Consider the following 20,644-nt stretch of genomic DNA (forward strand, 5'->3'; position numbering starts at 1 on the left):
GTTGAGAAAATTAAAAATTGAACTAGAACTTTTTATCTTCCGGGAGAGTATTCACAAATATGGTATAGCTTTTTCTATTTACTATGGAAAAATTTAGAATAGAACTTTAAATTTCTTTATGTCTTTGGGGAACTTAAAACCGAAGTGGAACATTTTTTTTCTCTGGAGAAATTACAATCGAATTGTGTTACTTGGTAAAGTTCAGAAGAGAAACTGAACTTTTCTTCACTTCATTGAGAAAATTTTAAATTGAACTAGAACTTTTTATCTTCCGGGAAAATATTCACAAGTATGGTATTCAGAAGAGAACTTGAACTTTTTTTATCTTCTGTGAAAAATTTGGAACAATATTTTAAATTTTTCATCTCTTCGAGACAGATCTGAACTGAAGCGGAAAATTTTTATATTATTTGGAAAAATAGAAAAAATCAATAACTAATTTCTTTTTCATTGAGAAAATTCAGAATAGAACTTAAGCTTTTCTTCACTTCGTTGAGAAAATTAAAAATTGAACTAGAACTTTTTATCTTCCGGGAAAATATTCAGAACTATGGTGTAGCTTTTTCTATCTACTACGGAAAAATTTAGAATAAAACTTTAAATTTCTTTATGTCTTTGGGAAACTTAAAACTGAAGTGGAAGATTTTTATTTTCTCTGGAGAAAATAGAATTAAAGTGTGTTCTTTGGTAAAATTCAGAAGAGAACTTGAACTTTTCTTCACTTCGTTGAGAAAATTTTAAATTGAACTAGAACTTTTTATCTTCCGGGAAAATATGGGGTGTGCAAAAAAATCGTAAAGTGAAGTTGTGGTGAAAAAGAAGAGTACTTCAACTTGTAAAATTGGTTTAGAAAGGACATTAAGAAAAAAAAACTTGTTCTGAAAAGATATAATAAAGCCTTTTGGAAAGTATTGCTTGATGCTTGGGTGTGCAAAAAAGTCGTAAAGTAAAGCTGTGGGGAAAAAGATAACTACTTCAACTTGTATTGCTTGATGTTGGGGTATGCAAAAAGTCGTTAAGTAAAGTTGTGGTGAAAAAGATAAGTACTTCATTTTGTAAAATTGGTTTAGGAAGGACATTAAGAAAAAAACTTGTTCTGAAAAGATATAATAAAGCCATTGGAAAGTATTGCTTGATGTTTGGGCGTGCAAAAAAGTCGTAAAGTAAAGTTGTGGGAAAAAAGATAAGTACTTCAACTTGTAAAATGGGTTTAGAAAGAAAATTACATAAAGAACATGTTCTGAAAAGATATAATAAAGCCTTTTGAAAAGTATTGCTTGGTGTTGGGGTATTCGAAAGGCCTTATAGTAAAGTTGTGGGTGAAAGGATGAGTACTTCAACTTGTAAAAAATTGGTTTAGGAAGGACATTACGTAAAGAACTTGCTCTGAAAAGATATAATAAAGCCTTTTGAAAAGTAATGCTTGATGTTGGGGTATGCAAAAAGTCGTAAAGTAAAATTGTGGTGAAAAAGATGAGTACTTCAACTTGTAAAATTGGTTTAGGAAGGACATTACGTAAAGAACTTTTTCTGAAATGCCTTTGAAAAGTATTGCTTGATGTTGGGGGGGGGGGGGGGGTGCAAAAAGTCGTAAAGTAAAGTTATGGTGAAAAGGATGGCTACTTCAACTTGTAAAATGGGTTTAGGAGGAACATTAAGAAAGGAACTTGTTCTGAAATGCCTTTTGAAAAGTACTGCTTGGTGTTGGGGCATTCAAAAAGCTGTAAAGTAAAGTTGTGGGTGAAAAGGATGGGTACTTCAACTTGTAAAATGGGTTTAGGAATGACATTAAGAAAGGAACTTGTTCTGAAAAGATATAATAAAGCCTTTTGAAATATGGGGACCCTTTTGTATCCCACGTTCACAAAAAAGTTTTAAAAAATGGGGAAGGGGCTCTGTCGGGGCCCAGGGGGCCTTTTGGGGTCCTAGGGGGGCCCTTGGGAGCCGGGTGGTTCTTTGGGAGCCGGGGGAACCTTGGGGGGCCGGGGGCTTCCTTGGGGGTTGGGGTAGGAGGATCGGAGCCCTTTGGGGTTGGGATAGGGGACCTCGCGATACTGTTCAAATACAACTTGTGTATTATAAAGACCACTGAGTTTCATCCTCAAATCCTCTCCTAAAACATCTTCTAAAATCATCTTTTAAAATGTCTCTAACTGTTTCGCCGAAATAATTCCCTAAAATGTCTAAAACGGTTTCGCCCAAATAACCCCTAAACGTAATTTCTGCGTGTTCCTTTTTTTTTGACATCCCTGCGCTGTCACATTTGAAATTACTAGGAAACCCTTTCCCGCGTTAATCTCTTCATCTCTAAGATCAAAACATTCGCCCGGAGATAATTCCCCTTTCGTGACAAATCAATCAACCTTGACATCATGTCAGACATTAATAAACTTCACCCGGAAACAATTCTCCTGGGCAAACTACAAAGATATTAATCAACCGTGACGCCATCTGACAGACATTAATAAACTTCACCCGGAAACAATTCTCCAAGAAACATCCATCAAAGTGAGAAAAATCCTGTTTTTTCATTCTCACTGACAAAAACCATAAAGCAGACATAAATTACTGTTGACATCCATGAAAAACATCAAATAAATTGACCTACACCCATAACCATCCAAGAAACATCCATCAATCTGAGAAAAATCCTGTTTTTTCAAGTGAGAAAAATCCTGTTTTTTCATTCTCAGTGAGAAAAATCATCTCCCTAGGGACTCTATGCCCATATATGGAGCCCTGTCACGATCAATAGGGTCATTCCTACTGAGTACTAATACGTATCTTTTTTTCACTTCTTACGTCCCTTCTGGGGTTACCATATCCAATCATCGGTCGAAGAATCTCAGGAGAGGGCTTATTTGAAAGAAAGTTATCATATCTAGATCTTTTTCAAATAACAGAGATCAAATTAAAGCAAAGTGGCGTTTCCTGGCATTTTGTGCCACCAAACTTCAATTTTTGTCCAAAAAGGGACAAAATGAAAGAAAACAGGAATTCTGTTATAGCCAATTGATTTTTATGGCCTAAAACTTTAAAACAAGACGCTTTGATCCTCCCCCTTATCTTACAAACCAAAGCAAAGTGGTATTTTTCACTATTTCGTGCCACAACACATCAATGCTAGCCCAAAGAAGAGGGAGGGGAAACACCGACAGGTGCAAATTCTAATAGGACAAATCGATTTTTCACGAAACAAAACCCTTGACAGGAAGTTTTGAGTTCCCCATCCTGACAACCACAGTAAAGTCATATTTTCTTCAATAAAGTGCAAACCATTTGAACTTTACTGAATAAAATACAAATGATTGTCAGTTTAATATACACATACTGATATTTAGTAATCAAAATGTTAATATTATTTGATTTATTAAAGTTATAAAAGTAAAAACATTTTTTTTTTCAGTAAAGTGTAAATTATGTTCTGGCCTTGGGAAGGCATAGGGGTTTTGAGCCCAAATTATGTTAATTTCTGTTTGTTATGAGTTCGACTCGGTTATTTATTGTAATTTCTGTTCGTTTTGGGTTTCATTTATTTATCGATGCTGATTTATGGTAGTTTTACGCTTGGTAGATTATATTATTTTTTACTTATTTTTTGTCTAATGGAGTTCTTTACTTTTCTTTGAAAAACTTATTGTGTGGAACAAGTTTTTTTTAATTAATTTCTGTTCGTTTTATACTGACATAGTCTTTTCAGGGAAAAAGAAAATAACACATTATATCTTTTCGTTTTTTTTTACGACTTTATAGTTTGGCCTGCTATTTGTATGCTGGAGAAAAAATTTCAGCAATTTTTAACAAAATACACCCTTTTAAAAATCTGAACACTAATAGTAGGCTAGTGTTTAATTTAGTTTCATACCTCCTCTACTTGACCTGAAATAGAAAACTTGATACCATTCGCAAAAAAATCTGTTTACTTTCTTTGATAGCTTGGATACACTTACGCCATTTTGATTTGGTTATATATCAAGAGCAGAATTAGCCCCGAAAGTTTGAACCTAATAACCTCAGTCGTTCTTGGGATACTGAAGAGATGCCTTATTGGGAATTAGCATTAACACAGTGTATTTGATTTAATCTTAAGGCAACATTTAGTTTTTAAACATAATGGGCAAATGAGAAGGTGGGCGTGGGAGGGGGATTAGTTGCCCTCCAATCACTTTAGACTATTAAAAAGGGCATCAGCCCTTTGTATTTTCAATCGAATAAGCCTTTTTCGAAGTTCTACTCCTTCGATAAGAAGTTCCCTGGTCTAAACAACAACAAAAACAAACAATAATACATTATACCCACATCAATCTTTACTATAAAAATGTCAATCATTCACGATCACTTTCGACTATTAAGAAGGGCACTTGGCATTTTGATGTCCAATCAAAAGAGCCCTTTTTGAAACAACAACGCTTTCTATAAACAACTTATATGCCCCCAGGGCATAAATTACAGTCCTTACCCTAAAGGCTCTTAGGGTGGTTGTCATCCTCTAAGACCTAACTTTCAAAACTTTCAACTACGTTAAACAAATTGGCTATCTCAAAATTTTTATTGGATGTGTTTGGGGAAACAGTGGGCGTGAGAGGGGCGTTAGTGGCTCTCCGATCACTTTCAACTATTAATAATGGGACTAGCCCTTTCAGTTTCCAATCAAATGAGCCCTTTTGAAGTTTCTACGACAACAATTTCAATAAAAACCTTATATGCCCCCAGGCCATAACTTATAACCCTTGCCTGAGGGCTGGGGGGGGGGGGGTTGTCAGTCTCAAAGACCTACGTTCCAGAACTTCATAAAACGTTGAACAAAATGGCTATCTGAAAATTTTGATTGGATGCGTTTGGAGGAATGGTGGGCGTGAGAGGGGTTAGTCACCCTCAAATCACTTTCGACTATTAAAAAGGGAACTAGCCCTCAAAATTTCCAATTGAATGAGACCCTTTTGAAGTTTTACGACACCCTTAGCCCTGAGGGCTCTGGGGGTTTGTCATCCTTAAATACATAATTTCCAGAACTTTCAACTACGTTGAACAAAATGGTTTTCTCTAAACTTTGATTGAATGTTTTGGGGAAATGGTGGGCGTGAGAGGGGGATTAATTATTCTCCACTCACTTTCGACTATTAAAAAGGGCAATTTCAATTACCAATCAAAATGAGCCCTTTTTGAAATTTCAACAAAAACTTTCTACATAAACCTTATATGACACAGGGCATAACTTACAACCCTTGCACTGAGGGCTCTGAGGGGGTTATTATCCTGAAAGACCTAATTTCCAGAACTTTCAACTACGTTGAACAAAATTAATATCTCAAAATTTTGATTTGATGTATTTGGGAAAATGGTGGGCGTCAGAGGGGCGTTAGTCGCTCTCTGATCACGTTCAACTATTAAAAAAGGCTAGCCCTTTCAATTTTCAATTGAATGAGCCCTTTTGAAGTTTCTACGACAACACTTTCAATAAAAACCTTATATGCCTTAAAACCTTATTAGGGGCGTTAGTCGCTCTCCGATCACTTTTGAAGTTTCCACGACAACACTTTCATTAAAAACCTTATATGCCCCCAGGCCATAACTTATAACCCTTGCCTGAGGGCTGGGGGGGGGGAGTTGTCATTCTCAAAGACCTAATTTCAAAAACTTCCTACTACGTTGAACAAAATGGCTATCTGAAAATTTTGATTGGAAGTGTTTGGAGGAATGGTGGGCTTGAGAGAGGGGTTAGTCACCCTCCAATCTCTTTCGACTATTAAAAAGGGCACTAGCCCTCTCAATTTCCAATTGAATGAGACCCTAAATTTTGATTGAATGTTTTTGTGGAAATAGTGGGCATGAGACTCTAAACTTTGATTGAATGTTTTTGGGAAATGGTGGGCGTGAGAGGGGGATTAATTATTCTCCACTCACTTTCGACTATTAAAAACGGCAATTTCAATTTCCAATCTAATGAGCCCTTTTTGAAATTTCAACAAAAACTTTCTACATAAACCTTATATGACCTAGGGCATAACTTACAACCCATGCACTGAGGGCTCTGAGGGGGTTATCATCCTGAAAGACCTAATTTCCAAAACTTTCAACTACGTTGAACAAAAGAATATCTCAAAATTTTGATTGGATGTGTTTGGGAAAATGGTGGGCGTGAGAGGGGCGTTAGTCGCTCTCCTATCACGTTCAACTATTAAAAAAGGCTAGCCCTTTCAATTTTCAATTGAATGAGCTCTTTTGAAGTTTCTACGACAACACTTTCAATAAAAACCCTATATGCCTTAAAACCTTATTAGGGGTGTTAATCGCTCTCCGATCACTTTCCACTATTAAAAAAGGCACGAGCCCTTTCAATTTCCAATTGAGTGAGCCCTTTTGAAGTTTCTACGACAACACTTTCTATAAGAACTTATGTGTCCCCAGGGCATAGCTTACCACCCTTGTCTTGCGGGCTAGGGGGGGGGGGGGGATTTGTCATCCTTAAAAACCTAATTTTCAAAACTTTCAACTACGTTGAATATAAGGGCTATCTAAAAATTTTGAGTTTTGTGTTTGGTGAAATGAGGGGCGTGAGAGGGGGGTTAGTTGCCCTCAAATTACTTTCGACTATTAAAAAGGGCAATAGCCCTTTGAATTTCCAATCGAATGAGCCCCTTTTCTAGTTTCTACAACAAAGCTGTCAATGAAAACTTTATATGCGCCCAGAGCATAATTTATAACCATTGCCCTGAAGACTGTGGGGGGAGTGTCCTACTCAAAGGTATAACTTCCTGAACTTTAAACAGCGTGGAACAAAATGGCTATTTTAAAATTTTGATTGGATGAGTTTGGGGAAATGGTGGGCGTGAGAGGGGGGTTATTTGCCTTCCAATAACTTTCGACTATTAAAAAGGGTACTAGCCATTTCAATTTCCAATCGAATGAGTCCTTTTTGTAGTTTCTACAACAATGCGTTCTATAAAAACCTTATATGCCCCCCCGGGGCATAAATTAAAACCTTTACCCTGAGGATTGTGGGGGAGTGACCTCCTCAAAAACATAATTTTATGTGGAAATCAACAACGCTGAACAAAATGGCTATCTCAAAATTTTGATTGGATGTGTTTAGGGAAATGGTAGGCGTGGAAGGGGTGTTAGTTGCCTTACAATCACTTTCGACTATTAAAAAGGGCACTAGCCCTTTGAATTTCCAATCAAATAAGCCCTTTTGAAGTTTCTACGACAATACGTTCTATAAAAACCTTATATGCCCCCAGGGCATAGCTTACAACCCTTGCCCTGAGGGCTGTGGGGGTTGTCAATCTCAAAGACCTAATTTCCAGAGTTTTCAACTACGTTGAATAAAATGGCTATCTAAAAATTTTAATTGGATATGTTTGGGGAAAAGGTGGGCGTGAGAGGGGGGTTAGTTGTCCTCCAATCCCTTTCGACTATTAAAAAGGGTCCCTTCCCTTTGAATTTCCAATCGAATGAGCCTTTTATGAAGTCTCTACGACAACGCATTCTATAAAATCCTTATATGCCCCCCGGGGCATAACTTAAACCCTTGCCCTGAGGGTCGTTGGGGAGTGACCTCCTCATAAACATATTTTCTATCTGGAAATCAACTACGCTGAACAAAATGGCTATCTCAAAATTTTGATTGGATGTGTTTCGGGAAAGGGTGGGCGTGGAAGGGGTGTTAGTTACCTTCCAATCACTTTCGACTATTAAAAAGGGCACTTGCCCATTCAATTTCCAATAAAATGAGCTCTTTTGAAGTTTCTACGACAAAACTTTCAATATAAATCTTATTTGCGCATCGGCCATAGCTTATAACCCTTGCCTTAGGGCTGGGGGGGGGGTTGTCATTCTCAAATACCTAATTTCCAGAACTTTCTACTACGTTGAACAAAATGGCTATCTGAAAATTTTGATTGGATGTTTTTGGAAGAATGGTGGGCGGAGAGAGGGGTTAGTCACCCTCCAATCACTTTCGACTATTAAAAAGGGCACTAACCCTCTCAATTTCCAATTGAATGGGACCCTTTTGAAGTTTTACGACACCCTTAGTCCTGGGGCTCAGGGGAGTTTGTCATCCTGAAAGACCTAATTTCCAGAACTTTCAACTACGTTGAACAATATGAATATCTCAAAATTTTGATTGGATGTGTTTGGGAAAATGGTGGGCGTGGGAGTGGCGTTAGTCGCTCTCCGATCACTTTTAACTATTAAAAAAGACATTAACCCTTTCAATTTTCAATTGAATGAGCCCTTTTGAAGTTTCTACGACAACACTCAATAAAAAACCTTATATGCCTTAAAACCTGATTAGGGGCGTTAGTCGCTCTCCGATCACTTTCAACTATTAAAAAAGGCACTAACCCTTTCAATTTTCAATTGAATGAGCCCTTTTGAAGTTTCTACGACAACACTTTCAATAAAAACCTTATATGACCGCAGGGCATAACTTACAACCCTTGCCCTGAGGGCTATGGGGGGGGGGTTGTCATCCTTAAAGACCTACTTTCCACGACTTTCAACTACGTTGAATAAAATGGCTATCTAAAAACTTTGATTAATTGTGTTTGGGGAAAAGGTGGGCGTGAGAGGGGGGGTTAGTTGCCCTCAAATCACTTTCGACTCTTAAAAAGGGCACTAGCCCTTTGAATTTCCAATCGAATGAGCCCTCTTTCAAGTTTCTACGACACAGATGTCAATGAAAATCTTATATGCCCCGAGGGCATAACTTATAACCCTTGCCCTGAAGACTGTGAGGGGAGTGATGAGTTTCTTGTGTGTTGAGTAGCAAGGTATGAATGTTGTTTTAATTAGCTGAGAGTGATAACCTCGCTTGCCCTTTCAAGCTTATTGCCTTTCTTGGCAGGCGAAAGGCGAAGTGTTTTTCTTTTTTAATAAATGTATATCTCATATCTCATATATTTCAGTGTCCTGCTCAAAGGTATAATTTCCTGAACTTTAATCTGCGTGGGACACAATTTCCATTTCAAAATTGTGACGGCATGCTTTTGGAGGGATGATGGATATGGAAAGATTGTTAGATGTTCTTCAGTCGCTTCTACCTATTAAAAAGAGCACTAGCTATTTCAAATTCGAATTAACCGAGGCCTATTTGAAGTCTTTACCACAACGTTTTCTGTAAAAACCTTATGTACCCCCAAGGCATAACTGACAGCCCTTGCCTTGAGGGTTATGGGGGGTTGTCATCCTCAAAGACATAATTTTCAAAACTTAAAACTATGTTGAATAAAATGGCTATATCAAAATTTTGATTGGATGTGTTTGGGGAAAAGGTGGGCGTGAGAGGGGGGCTAGTAGCCCTCCAATATCTTTTGACTATTAAGGAGGGCACAAGCCCTTTGAATTTTTAATATAATGAGCCTTTTTTGAAGTTTCTACGACAACACATTCTACAAAAACCTTATATGCCCCCAGGGCATAATTTAAAACCCTTGCCCTGAGGGTTGTGGGGGAGTCACCTGTTCAAAAACTTATTTTCTATCTGGAAATCAACTACGCTGAACAAAATGGCTATCTCAAAATTTTTATTGGATTTGTTTCAGGAAAGGGTGGGCGTGGAAGGGGTGTTAGTTGCCTTCCAATCACTTTCGACCATTAAAAAGGGCACTAGCCACTCCAATTTCCAATCGAATGAGCCCTTTTCAAAGTTTCTACGACAAGTCCTTCGATGCAAAGTGTCCTGGTATGGAGAAAGAAAACAAAAAAATAATAATACATTGTGCCAACATCGTTCTTTACTTAGGCAACGCTATTGCGCTGCCTATGATATGAATGTTGTCAGCAGATGATGACTTTCATACTTTGCTCGCGTCAGAACAAAGTAGCGTTTTCTCCCACTTGGTGCCACAAAACTTATATCCGGAAATACAAATTCTAAAATAGCCTATCGATTTGTCATGGTCTGAAACCCAAACTGGAGGTGTTAAGGCCCTTAGCGTAAAAAAGGAAACAAAAAGTCCGTTTTTTGCATGGTTAGCAAGCATCTCGTTATTCATTCCTAATTCTTTTTCTGCTAAGACTAGCAGGTTACCGCAGGATCGCAGAGAGACATTTAGTGGATCACTTAAAAGCTACTGCCTCTCCATGTGCTTGTTATAAGTTCGTCTTAATATCTACATCTTAAAGTTCCCTATGGCACCTTCTGGAACTAGAAGGCTAGAATCCATAGTAATGGTGGCATTATTATCACCTCGGTCGAAAATCCTTAACTAGAGATTAAAATTCCTCTTCTGTGTACTCCTCTCATTCCCCTTAGTAAGCGAAAACTAAAAAACATACTGTAAAAAAACTGCCAAAACTAATATATATATATATATATATATATATATATATATATATATATATATATATATATATATATATCAACAATCTTATTTATGCTATGCATGACATCATGTAAGAAAATACTTATATGATGCCATATACGATGTCATAAGAAATGCTTATAGGATGTACTAACATTGAACATGACATCATTTGCAAAAACCAAAATTCAGGCTCTTTACGATTCTTCTCAGACTTTTGACCTATCTAGATTTTTTTTTTATGCGAAAATATATCTAGATACCAATTTTTTCCGAAAAAATATGGAGCTATTTTCGAGAAATAGAATATATATATATATATATATATATATATATATATATATATATATATATATATATATATATATATATATATATATATATATATATATATATATATATATATATATATATCTATATATATATATATATATATATATATATATATATATATATATATATATATATATATATATATATATATATATATATATATATATATATATATATATATATATATATATATATATATATATATATATATATATATATATATATATATATATATATATATATATATATATATCTTCCTTAATCTACGAAACAATCATTTATGTTGATTTTAAGATACAACTTCGCTCTTTATTTCCGACAAAAATTTACTAAGGTCAATAGTACAAAATTGTGACTTACATATTTATCCAAAGCTGGAACAGATGGCGAGTTGCCCTGAAACAAAAAGAGAGGCAAATTACAATCTCAATATGTGGACATTCTGGGCAAACTTCACTTTTGTAAATCTGAAGATTTGAGTTTTATTCCAACTAAATCTGGTCTATAACAAATTGCTGAAAACTGAAGTTAACCTCACGTTTAGAATTGCCAATTGCAATTAATCTTCACTAATTTTGGCTTCCAATCTATCATTCCAATAAGGAATTTCCATTATTGAATTATGTACCAAAATGCTTATTGCAACGTAATGTAGGCTAATTTATTCTTTTCTAAGTCTGCTTCAAAGCTCAATAAGCCTTTCGAAGATAAAAAATTTATTCGAATTTTCGAATTCGTCCTTTCGAAGATAGGACGAATTCGAATTTTCGAATTCGAAGACGGATTCGAATTCGTCCTTTCGAAGAAAGAAAATTCATCGTGAAATTCTTGGTATATTTATCTATCAGGACATGCTAACTACAGGAGGGGGAGACTTTCAGAAACAACGTGCAACAGGTGGCACGTGCCTAGTTTAAAATTATATAATTACTCTCATTCAGTAAGTTTGCAGTTTATTGCATTTGGTTTTGTTGAACGTGGAGTAGATCTCCAATGGATTATAACCAATTCAATAAAATATGATGATGATGATCATAGAGCTGATTACAAGCATAGGATCTTCCAAAGAAAAACAAATATATTATAACTAAAAATAGTACCAATCGTCCAGGCAGACTTCACGTTTCGATGTCGAGTTCATCTTCAGAGGCGTTCCTAGGGTTGGTGGTGCCCGTGGCAATATTGACTAAAGCCCCTCCTGAAAACAATATAAGCCAAAAAAGCCGAACCCAAAGTGAAAAATTTGATGAAAGTGGGCAACCCCCCAGCCACGGTTCCTGCGGGGGCAGCTGTCCCGGTTGCCCCCTCCCCCTTGGAACTGTTCATCTTGTACCAAAATAAAACATTTTGTTTCAATCCACCCAATTTATTTTATGCTGAAACATCAAAAGGTGTTACTTTTGTCGGGATCACCTTAGGTGATCCCGACACCTAGAGACATCATCAACACAACGCGAGGATGATGAAGCTAACACGAATGAGTACACGCATTGCCTGGATTTGACGAGGAAGTAAAATCAAAGTAAAAATCATAAATTAAAAAAAAATACGGTCTGAATGCGAATCAATTGGATTTGACTGGAGCAACTCAATTACACATTTATTTTTGCACCAATTTGGTAACTTTCTAGTTAGGCGAGAAATTACCATATGAACCTCGACTCTTTGCTTTACTTCGGCTATTTCCTTGATTGACCAGAATTGGCTCTGTTGTAGGCTATATTTGGTATGTTCATTTGTGGATTTTCCTTAATGATTATGTTCTATTTAATCTTTGTCTTTAATCTTTTTGATTAGTTTTTATTCCTTTTTAACCTATTTTGTTTTTCGTTTCTCGATCTTTTTTTTTTCTTTCATCTATGTTGAGGATATCTTGGCTACACATGCAAAATATCCATGGTGTATTATTCTTCAGTGAGTTCCGCTGGTCATCGACTCGTTTTCTTAGCTGTTATTATCTTTCTTCGGATTAAAGTAAACTTTGAGTTTCACTGTACACAGATAAAGACATAATTTTCTACAAATACGTGAAATTCCCACGGTCTCTAACGCTTCAAACTCTCTTGCCACAAAAAGATAAAGAAATACATGATACTGAAGTTATCTTCAGTCACTTTCTTGTCTTAATTACAGTTAATTTGTAATTTTTTTCTTACTAACAGAAAATTGGATGTGATACCATTTAAGACCTGGGCGAATGTTCCCAGTTCCGGTCCCTATTCTTAAAAACATCCAGTTTTTATGATTCAGATTAATTGCTTCATACCCTAGTTACAAGTTACAACATCCCCATCTTTCTCAAATGTATACTTGAAAGATCCTGACAGAACAGGTATTATATTTGGGAGGATAGGAGAGATTTGGATTGTAGGCTTCGACAACGAGTATCATTATATTTATACCTATTTTTATCTTGAAAAGCAGAACAAGGTACGTATTCCAAACACCTTTAGTGATATCGGCTATACGGGTGCCCTTATTATTTGGTGCACCAATTTTTCCAATAAATTAATACGAAATTTTAGATTATACACAAAAAAAACTAGTTTAATTAATAAAACTAGTTAATTAATTTAAATTCAAATTTAATTATTTTTCTTATTTTAGCAGGGATTATTATAATCACTCTTACGTTCAACATTCAATTCAAAATTACAAATATCTCTATTTTTACCCTCTTCAAACTTGCAATCCTAGACTTGTAAACTTGCAATCTTGCCTAAAACAGAACATAAAGGGCATAAAATCGCAACATAAAACAACTTGACTTTAGATTGTCTAAAATCTAGTGTCTAAAAACACATTTAAAACATGATAAAATTGAGTTACTTAAATGCAAAAACGATAGATGTTTTATTTGTTCATCAGCTAAGTGATAAGAGATGTGACAAATTATTGAATCAGGCTGAACATGCAAGTGCCAATAAACCATACACGAATCAAGAAATAAGAAGAACTTGAAAAATAATTTTTGTGTTCACTCGACTGGCGTCAGATACACAAAAAATAGTAATAATAATAATTTCCAGAACTTTCAACTACGTTAAACAAAATGGCTACCTCAAAATTTTGATTGGATGTGTTTGGGGAAATGGTGGGCGTGAGAAGGCGTTAGTTGCTCTCCAATCACTTTCACCTATTGAAAAGTCCCTAGCCCTTTTAATTTCCAATCGAATGAGCCCTTTTGAAGTTTCTACGGCAACGCTGTTGAAGAAAATTGCTATCTCAAAATTTTGATTGGATGTGTTGGGCAAAATGGTGGGTGTCGGAGGAGGGTTAGTTGCCCTCCAATCACCTTCGAATATTAAATAGGATACTGGCCCTTTCAATTTCCAATCGAATGAGCACTTTTCAAAGTTTCTACGACAGCGCTTTCTATAGAAACCTTATATGGCCCCAGGGCATAACTTACAACCCTTGACCTGAGGGGTGTGAAGGGGTTGTCATCCTCAGACATAATTTCCAGACCTTTCAAATACGTTGAACAAAATGGCTATAACAAAATTTTTATTGGATACGTTTGGGGAAATAGTGGGCGTGAGAGGGGGGTTACTTGCCATCCAATCACTTTGAGTTCAATCAAGTTTGAGTTTCAATCAAGTTTGAGATAGACATTTTTTTAAAAATAGTTCAAAGGTCAGAAAAAGAAAAATCTGGTGTCAATACACCCCCCCCCCCAGGGCCCGGGGGCAGACGTTGTAAGTTGTGCCCTGGGGAATGTATGATTCTTATGAAAGGAATGTTCGTATAAACTTCATAGAGGGCTCATTTGATTGAAAATTGAAAGTTCTAGTTCACTTTTTAACGGTAAAGAGATCCTGGAGGGCAACTAGCCCCCACGCCCTTTTTACCCCAAACCTATCCGCTACAAATTTTGAGATAGCCATTTTTTTAAAAATTGTTCAAAAATTAGATAACAAAAACTCGGTTTCGACACAACCCCCCAGGGCCCGGGGGTAGGCGTTTTAAGTGTTGTCCTGGGGGCGTATATGGTTCTTATGAAAAAGATGTTCGTATAAACTTCAGAGAGGGCTAATTTGATTGGAAATTGAAAGTTCTAGTTCTCTTTTTAAGAGTCAAAAGATATCTGAGGTTCACTATCCACCCCCCCCCCCCCACACACGCTCTTTTTCCCCCAAACCCATTCGATAAAAATTTTTAGATAGCCATTTCGTTAAAATAGTTCAAAGGTCATATAAGAAAAACTCCTGTGTCAGCGCAGCCTCCCAAGGCCCAGGGGCAGGCATCGTAAGTAATGCTTATGGGCCTCAAAGACATAATTTCCATCGACTATTAAAAAGGGCACAAGCCCTTCTAATTTCCAATCGAATGAGCCCTTTTTGAAGTTCCTACAAAATCACTATCTACAAAAACCTTATATGCCCCCATGGCATACTTACAACCCTTGCCCCGAGGGCTCTGAGGGGGTTATCATCCTCAAACACCTAATGTCTAAAACTTTTAAATATGTTGAACAAAATGGCTATCTAAAAATTTTGATTGGATGTGTTTGGGGAAGAGGTCGGCTTGAGAAGGGGGTTAGTTGCCTATCAATCACTTTTGACTATTAAAAAGGGCACTAGCCCTTTGAATTTCCAATCGAATGAGCTCTTTTTCAAGTTTCTACGACAAAGCTTTCAATAAAAACTTTATATGCCCCCAGGGCATAAATTACAACCCTTACCCTGAGGGCTGTGGGGGGAATGTCATCCTCAAAGACATAATTTCCAGACCTTTCAACTACTTTGAATAAAATGGCTATCTCAAAATTTTGATTGGATGTGTTTGGACAAATGGTGGACGTGGAAGGGGTGTTAGTTGCCTTCCAATCACTTTCGACTATTAAAAAGGGCACTAGCCATTTCATTTTCCAATCAAATGAGCCCTTTTTGAAGTTTCTGCGACAATGCTTTCTATAAAAAAAAAAAAAACCTTATATGCCTCCAAATGAAACTCAGAGAGGAAAGAAACTAACAAAATGAAAAATAAAAAAAAGGTGAAAAAACGAGGATTTTGTCAGCCAGTGGCGAACCATGAAGAAGAAGAAATAAGCAAATATTTCAACAAGGACCTCCGCCAAGCCGTCCTCAGTGCTAAACAAAAAAGAAGAAAAAGAAAGAAAAAAAAACGAAAATCTAAACTTTAAAAGTTTACCCGACCAAGACAAAACAGACACGTATAGCCAGTGTGGTCTAAGAATGTAGTTATATGCCTCCAAGGCATAACTTACAACCCGTGCCCTGAGGGCTGTGGGGGGAGGGGGGTGTCATCCAGAACTAATCTCCAGAACTTTCAACTAAGTTGAACTAGATAACTATCTAAAATTATGATTGGATGTGTTCGGAGAAAAGGTGGGTGTGAGAGGTCGGTTAGTTAGCCTCCAATCACTCTCGACTGTTAAAAATAACAATAGTCATTTGAACTTCCAATTGAATGAGCCTTTCTTGAAGTTTCTACGACAATGCTTTCTATAAAAACCAAATATGTCCCAACGCTATAACTTACAACCCTTGTCCTGAGGACTGTAGGGGAGTGTCCTCAAAAACATGTCTTGTATCTGGCAATTAAATACGCTGAACAAAACGGCTATCTCAAATTTTTGATTCGATGTTGGAGAGAATGGTGTGCGTGGAAGGGGTGTTAGTTGCCTTCCAATCACTTTCGACTATTAAAAAGGACACTAGCCATTTCAATTTCCAATCAAATGAGTCCTTTTCGAAGTTTCTATGACAACTCCTTCGATACGAAATGCCCTGGTCTAAGACCAAGAACCAAAAATAAATAATACATTGTACCAAAATCGTTCTTTACTAAGTATATATATATATATATATATATATATATATATATATATATATATATATATATATATATATATATATATATATATATATATATATATATATATATATATATATATATATATATATATAAAGAAAATCTTCGCAAATCTTCATGTTTCTCGCATATTGACTAGTATGAGATTAATTATATACAATTATTGATCATTTTGAAGTAAAGTAGGGAGTGGTCTCGGCATGAAGTTTGACAGTCGAGTTGTTATACGTATTAAAGTATGAATAAGTGATGTTTTACGCTGGAATAAAATATGATATGATACTTTTTTTGTCCTAAAACAGAACTAGAATATTAAAAAGAATAAAAACATTTTTATTTATATTCGCGGACCTCTTTGTACGTCAGGTAGTGTTGGGCGATATCTTAATTAAACGATATATCTATACATATATATTTTTACTAATAAAATAAATCATTTAAATTTCTAATAAAATAAATAAACTTCCATTACATGAATGAACATTACAAAAACCCTGATTTGGAATTACTCGGGCTCAGGATAAAGAAAAATAAACTACTGGCTATTTTTGACTATTAAAATCAGAAACATGTCAATACTTTCCCCTGAGAATTGGTTCAGCCTTTCAGAGATCAAATATTTTTTCCGACTGAAAGTAAGGAGCGACATTAAAACTTAAAAGAACAGAAATTGTTCGGTACATGAGATGGATAGCCTCTCCTCGATACCTCGCTCTTCGCGCCAAAGTTTCTTTTTGTATTTTAAAAATCTCCTTGCTCTAATTAAACGGCTCTTGCTTTTCAAGAGTTGTTCTTAAATAATTGGGACAAGAAGTTAAAATTAGTGTAAAGAGTGAGGTATTGAGGAAACACGGGGTATTTTCTGTTCGTTTTAATGTTGCTCCTTACTTTTAGTTGAAAAAATTAGTTTTTTAATTGATTTCTGATCGTTTTTCAAATAATTATTGGAAGATCCCCCTTTTCTCTCCATGGAAAGCATACCCAAGAAAATTTTTTCTTGAAAAGTTTCTCCGACGTAAGATCCCTCTTCCCCAGACAATTCCATCCCTGCTGGAAATTCCCGATAAAAAACTGATTGCGGCATTTCCGCCTGGAAAATTGTTTTGAACCTACTTTCGTTGGAAAAACAGACTTGTATTTTTTTAAATTTTAACGGTTTTTCCAATTATGCCAGAAATCCCTCCTCCATGGGAAATTTTTTCTGGAAATTTTCCACACCCAATGTCTCAATGGAAGGTTTCTCCCGAGTAAAATTCCACCATGGAGAATTTCTACTGCGGAAAATTAAAGCCCCCACGAAAATATCCCCCAAAATACTCTAACTCCTTTGATAGTTTTACCTTGGCTATTTCCTCTGAATATCTTCAAATACAAAATTGAATTGGTAAAGAGAAAGTAGGTCGAATAAAATTAATTTTGTATAAGAATTCTGGTAAATTCCTCTGTGTATAGGTTCCCTTTGAAAGTTCGTCCCCGGAAACTTTCCTCCTCACAGAAAATCGCCTCTCAAAAAATTCCCCTCCCCCGCGGAAAATCCCCCCCCCCACAGAAAAATCACCAGCCGTCAATAATGTCTCTTTACTTCCCAATAACAAATACTATATGTAAACACTGGACAAATTTCATGACTTACAACCCTTTCCCCAGGGACTTGCAGGGCCGTGTCATTCCCCGAGGCATGATTACTTGACCTTTCAACTATACTGATCAAAATGGCCGTCTTAAAATTCTGATCGGATGACTTTGGGAAAAAGGAGCGTGAAAGGAGGGGAAATCTAGTTGCCATCCGTCCCTCCGATTGTTATGGTCACAAAGTGGGGAACTAGAACTGTAATTTCCGATTGAGCAAGTCCTCTCCCAATCTTATAAGACCATTGGTTCGCGATCACCCTGGCAAAAAAAAAACAAAAAACAAAAAAAAAGAAAAAAAAACCCAACAGAACTAATAAACACTCATCTATCATCTTTCTTCTGCCAAAAATTACAAAATTTCACATTTTTGCAAATGGAAGCTAGAAACCCTTGCAGCATGATTTTCCGATATGCCGAATCTGATGGTGCGATTTTTATTAAGATGCTTTGACTTTTTAGGGGCGTTCCCACTCTGTCTAAAAACAATTTTTATATAAATTTTCGTAAAAATTTTCTGAAGGTCGTAGCTTTTGATGGGTAGGCCTATATGAAACTTGATGAATTTTATACATCTGGAGTTGGCATAAAAAGCCAAGTCATTTGATGTAGCTATTGTTATCAAAATTCCGTGTTTTAGAGTTTCGGTTGTTATTGGGCCTAGTTGTTCCTTACTTACATTTTGTTACCACGAACTATTTGAATAACTGATCAGGCAAGAAATCCACTTTCAGAAAGGACATTTGTGGCGGACATGGACACTAATTTTATGACAAGTTCCCAAAACATTTGGCATAGTTTTGCCAAACTTGGTGTGAACATGATTTCTGGGAGAAAATGATAGCGATCCCTCGCTTTCTATTCATCCAAACCTTTTCAACTGCAAAAAAAAACCTGTGCCTTAGCTATTCCACTTTTCACATCTTCACAGCGTCCATCATCTTTACTAATGTTCGGTAAATAAGGGAGACCCAGATATGATTCCTGTAAAAACATTAACTTTATTTGCTGAAGACACTAATATGACGACATATGCGAGAGAGAACTGAAGAAGAGTTTGTTCTTGTTCATTGTCCATGCAGTCGAGCATGATTTCAGTTTGATTGAGAAGTGGACTTAACATCTAAAAGTATCCGTAATGTAGGAATTATGAGGATATTAAAGCATATTTGTTTAAAAATTGCTCTTAGATTTATGCATTCTTAAATTGTCCATTCTTACCTTTGATATTGTTGCTCAGTATGGTCTTCAACGGTGTGCTACCATTTCATCTAACCATCACAAGCACTAAACGTCAGGACATCGACAGTCATAACATCGACACGTCAGGACATCGACAGGCACAATCGCTACCCGTCACAACGTCGACAGTCATAACATCTAAAAAATCCGTCAGGACATCGAAAAATTTTTTTTATAAGTTTATATAATAATAATAATAAGTACATAATATTTTAGAAACAAAAATTTCGGCTATATATTAGCACATCCGGGGGGTGGGGGTAAAGCATAGCATATATTAAATACGTAACCTAACCAAGTTATCTTCCCCCCCCCTCAACCCCAAAAAACAAAAGTTTTAGAATTTTAGATGTTCTGACGGTGTTTGTCGATGTCCTGACGTGTCGATGTTATGTCTGGCGACGTTCTGACGGGTAGCAATTGTGACTGTCGATGAACTGACGAGTCAATGTCCTGACGGTTAGTGGTTCTGACGGATTCTTTGTCGATGTTATGACGGATTTTGTCGATGTCCTGACGTGTCGATGTCCTGACGCCTTCCCGTCTTCAACTTGTCAGTCGCTTCTGAAACGCCTTAAGGATTTGCATGCACAATTCTGCCATTATGATTTTAGCAGATTACGGACATGAGAGATTTAGTGAGAAATGTTTATTTAAAACTGAATATCCTTTCATTCACAGGTATATTTCTTTTTTATCAACCGATGTTAATATTTAATATTATTAATAAACTTACCCTAGAATATTTTAAAGTGTGTGCGTGAATACCCAGTCCCAATTTCTCGCTCAGCACGTCTAGCCAAGTTCTGGGAATCACTTGTCAAAATTTGTTTGGGAATTTGAGAATTTTGTAACTTAATATCCTTAGCCATTCCTTAGATACTATGCATACCTCCTTTTGACCACCTGGATGGACATAGTGCCTTTGGATTACATCCCCCTTAACATGCCCTGAAAGTTTCAACTTAATACCCTCGGCCGTTCCCCAGATATAGCAAATATGCCCCTTTTGACAACCTGCATACACCATGTCTTTTGGATCTGTCTAATATTCCCTGAAAGTTTCAACCTTCATTCCATCAGCCTTTTTGGAGACCCTGAGACAAACATTCTCCTTTTCCCAATATTAAAATATGTATCGAAACGATGAGCAACTTGCATAATTTACAGCCTTCGCCCAGGGTCTGTGAGGGGCAATGTCATCCCCAGAGGTTTGAAACAATTGGAACTTTCGACTATTTTGAAGAAAATGGCTATCTAAAATTTTTGATCAGATATCTTTGTGAGTTAAG

At 36.3% G+C, this 20,644-nt stretch overlaps 1 protein-coding gene across 4 annotated transcripts in view; it reads right to left on the reverse strand.

Annotated features, from left to right (window-relative positions):
- Positions 1-20,644, reverse strand: part of LOC148941495 (disks large 1 tumor suppressor protein-like) — a 172,071-nt gene that overhangs the window by 87,832 nt on the left and 63,595 nt on the right. For all 4 annotated transcript variants that reach the window (XM_089104020.1, XM_089104019.1, XM_089104022.1 and 1 more), the window contains one exon: positions 11,004-11,039. In XM_089104020.1, coding sequence (XP_088960146.1) covers positions 11,004-11,039 — 36 coding nt within the window. The remainder of the gene's footprint in view (positions 1-11,003; positions 11,040-20,644) is intronic.

The sequence above is a fragment of the Artemia sp. Qi Xiang Cuo genome, chromosome 18, assembly GCF_049724085.1.
Source record: "Artemia sp. Qi Xiang Cuo chromosome 18, ASM4972408v1, whole genome shotgun sequence".
In the NCBI taxonomy this organism is placed as follows: domain Eukaryota; kingdom Metazoa; phylum Arthropoda; class Branchiopoda; order Anostraca; family Artemiidae; genus Artemia; species Artemia sp. Qi Xiang Cuo.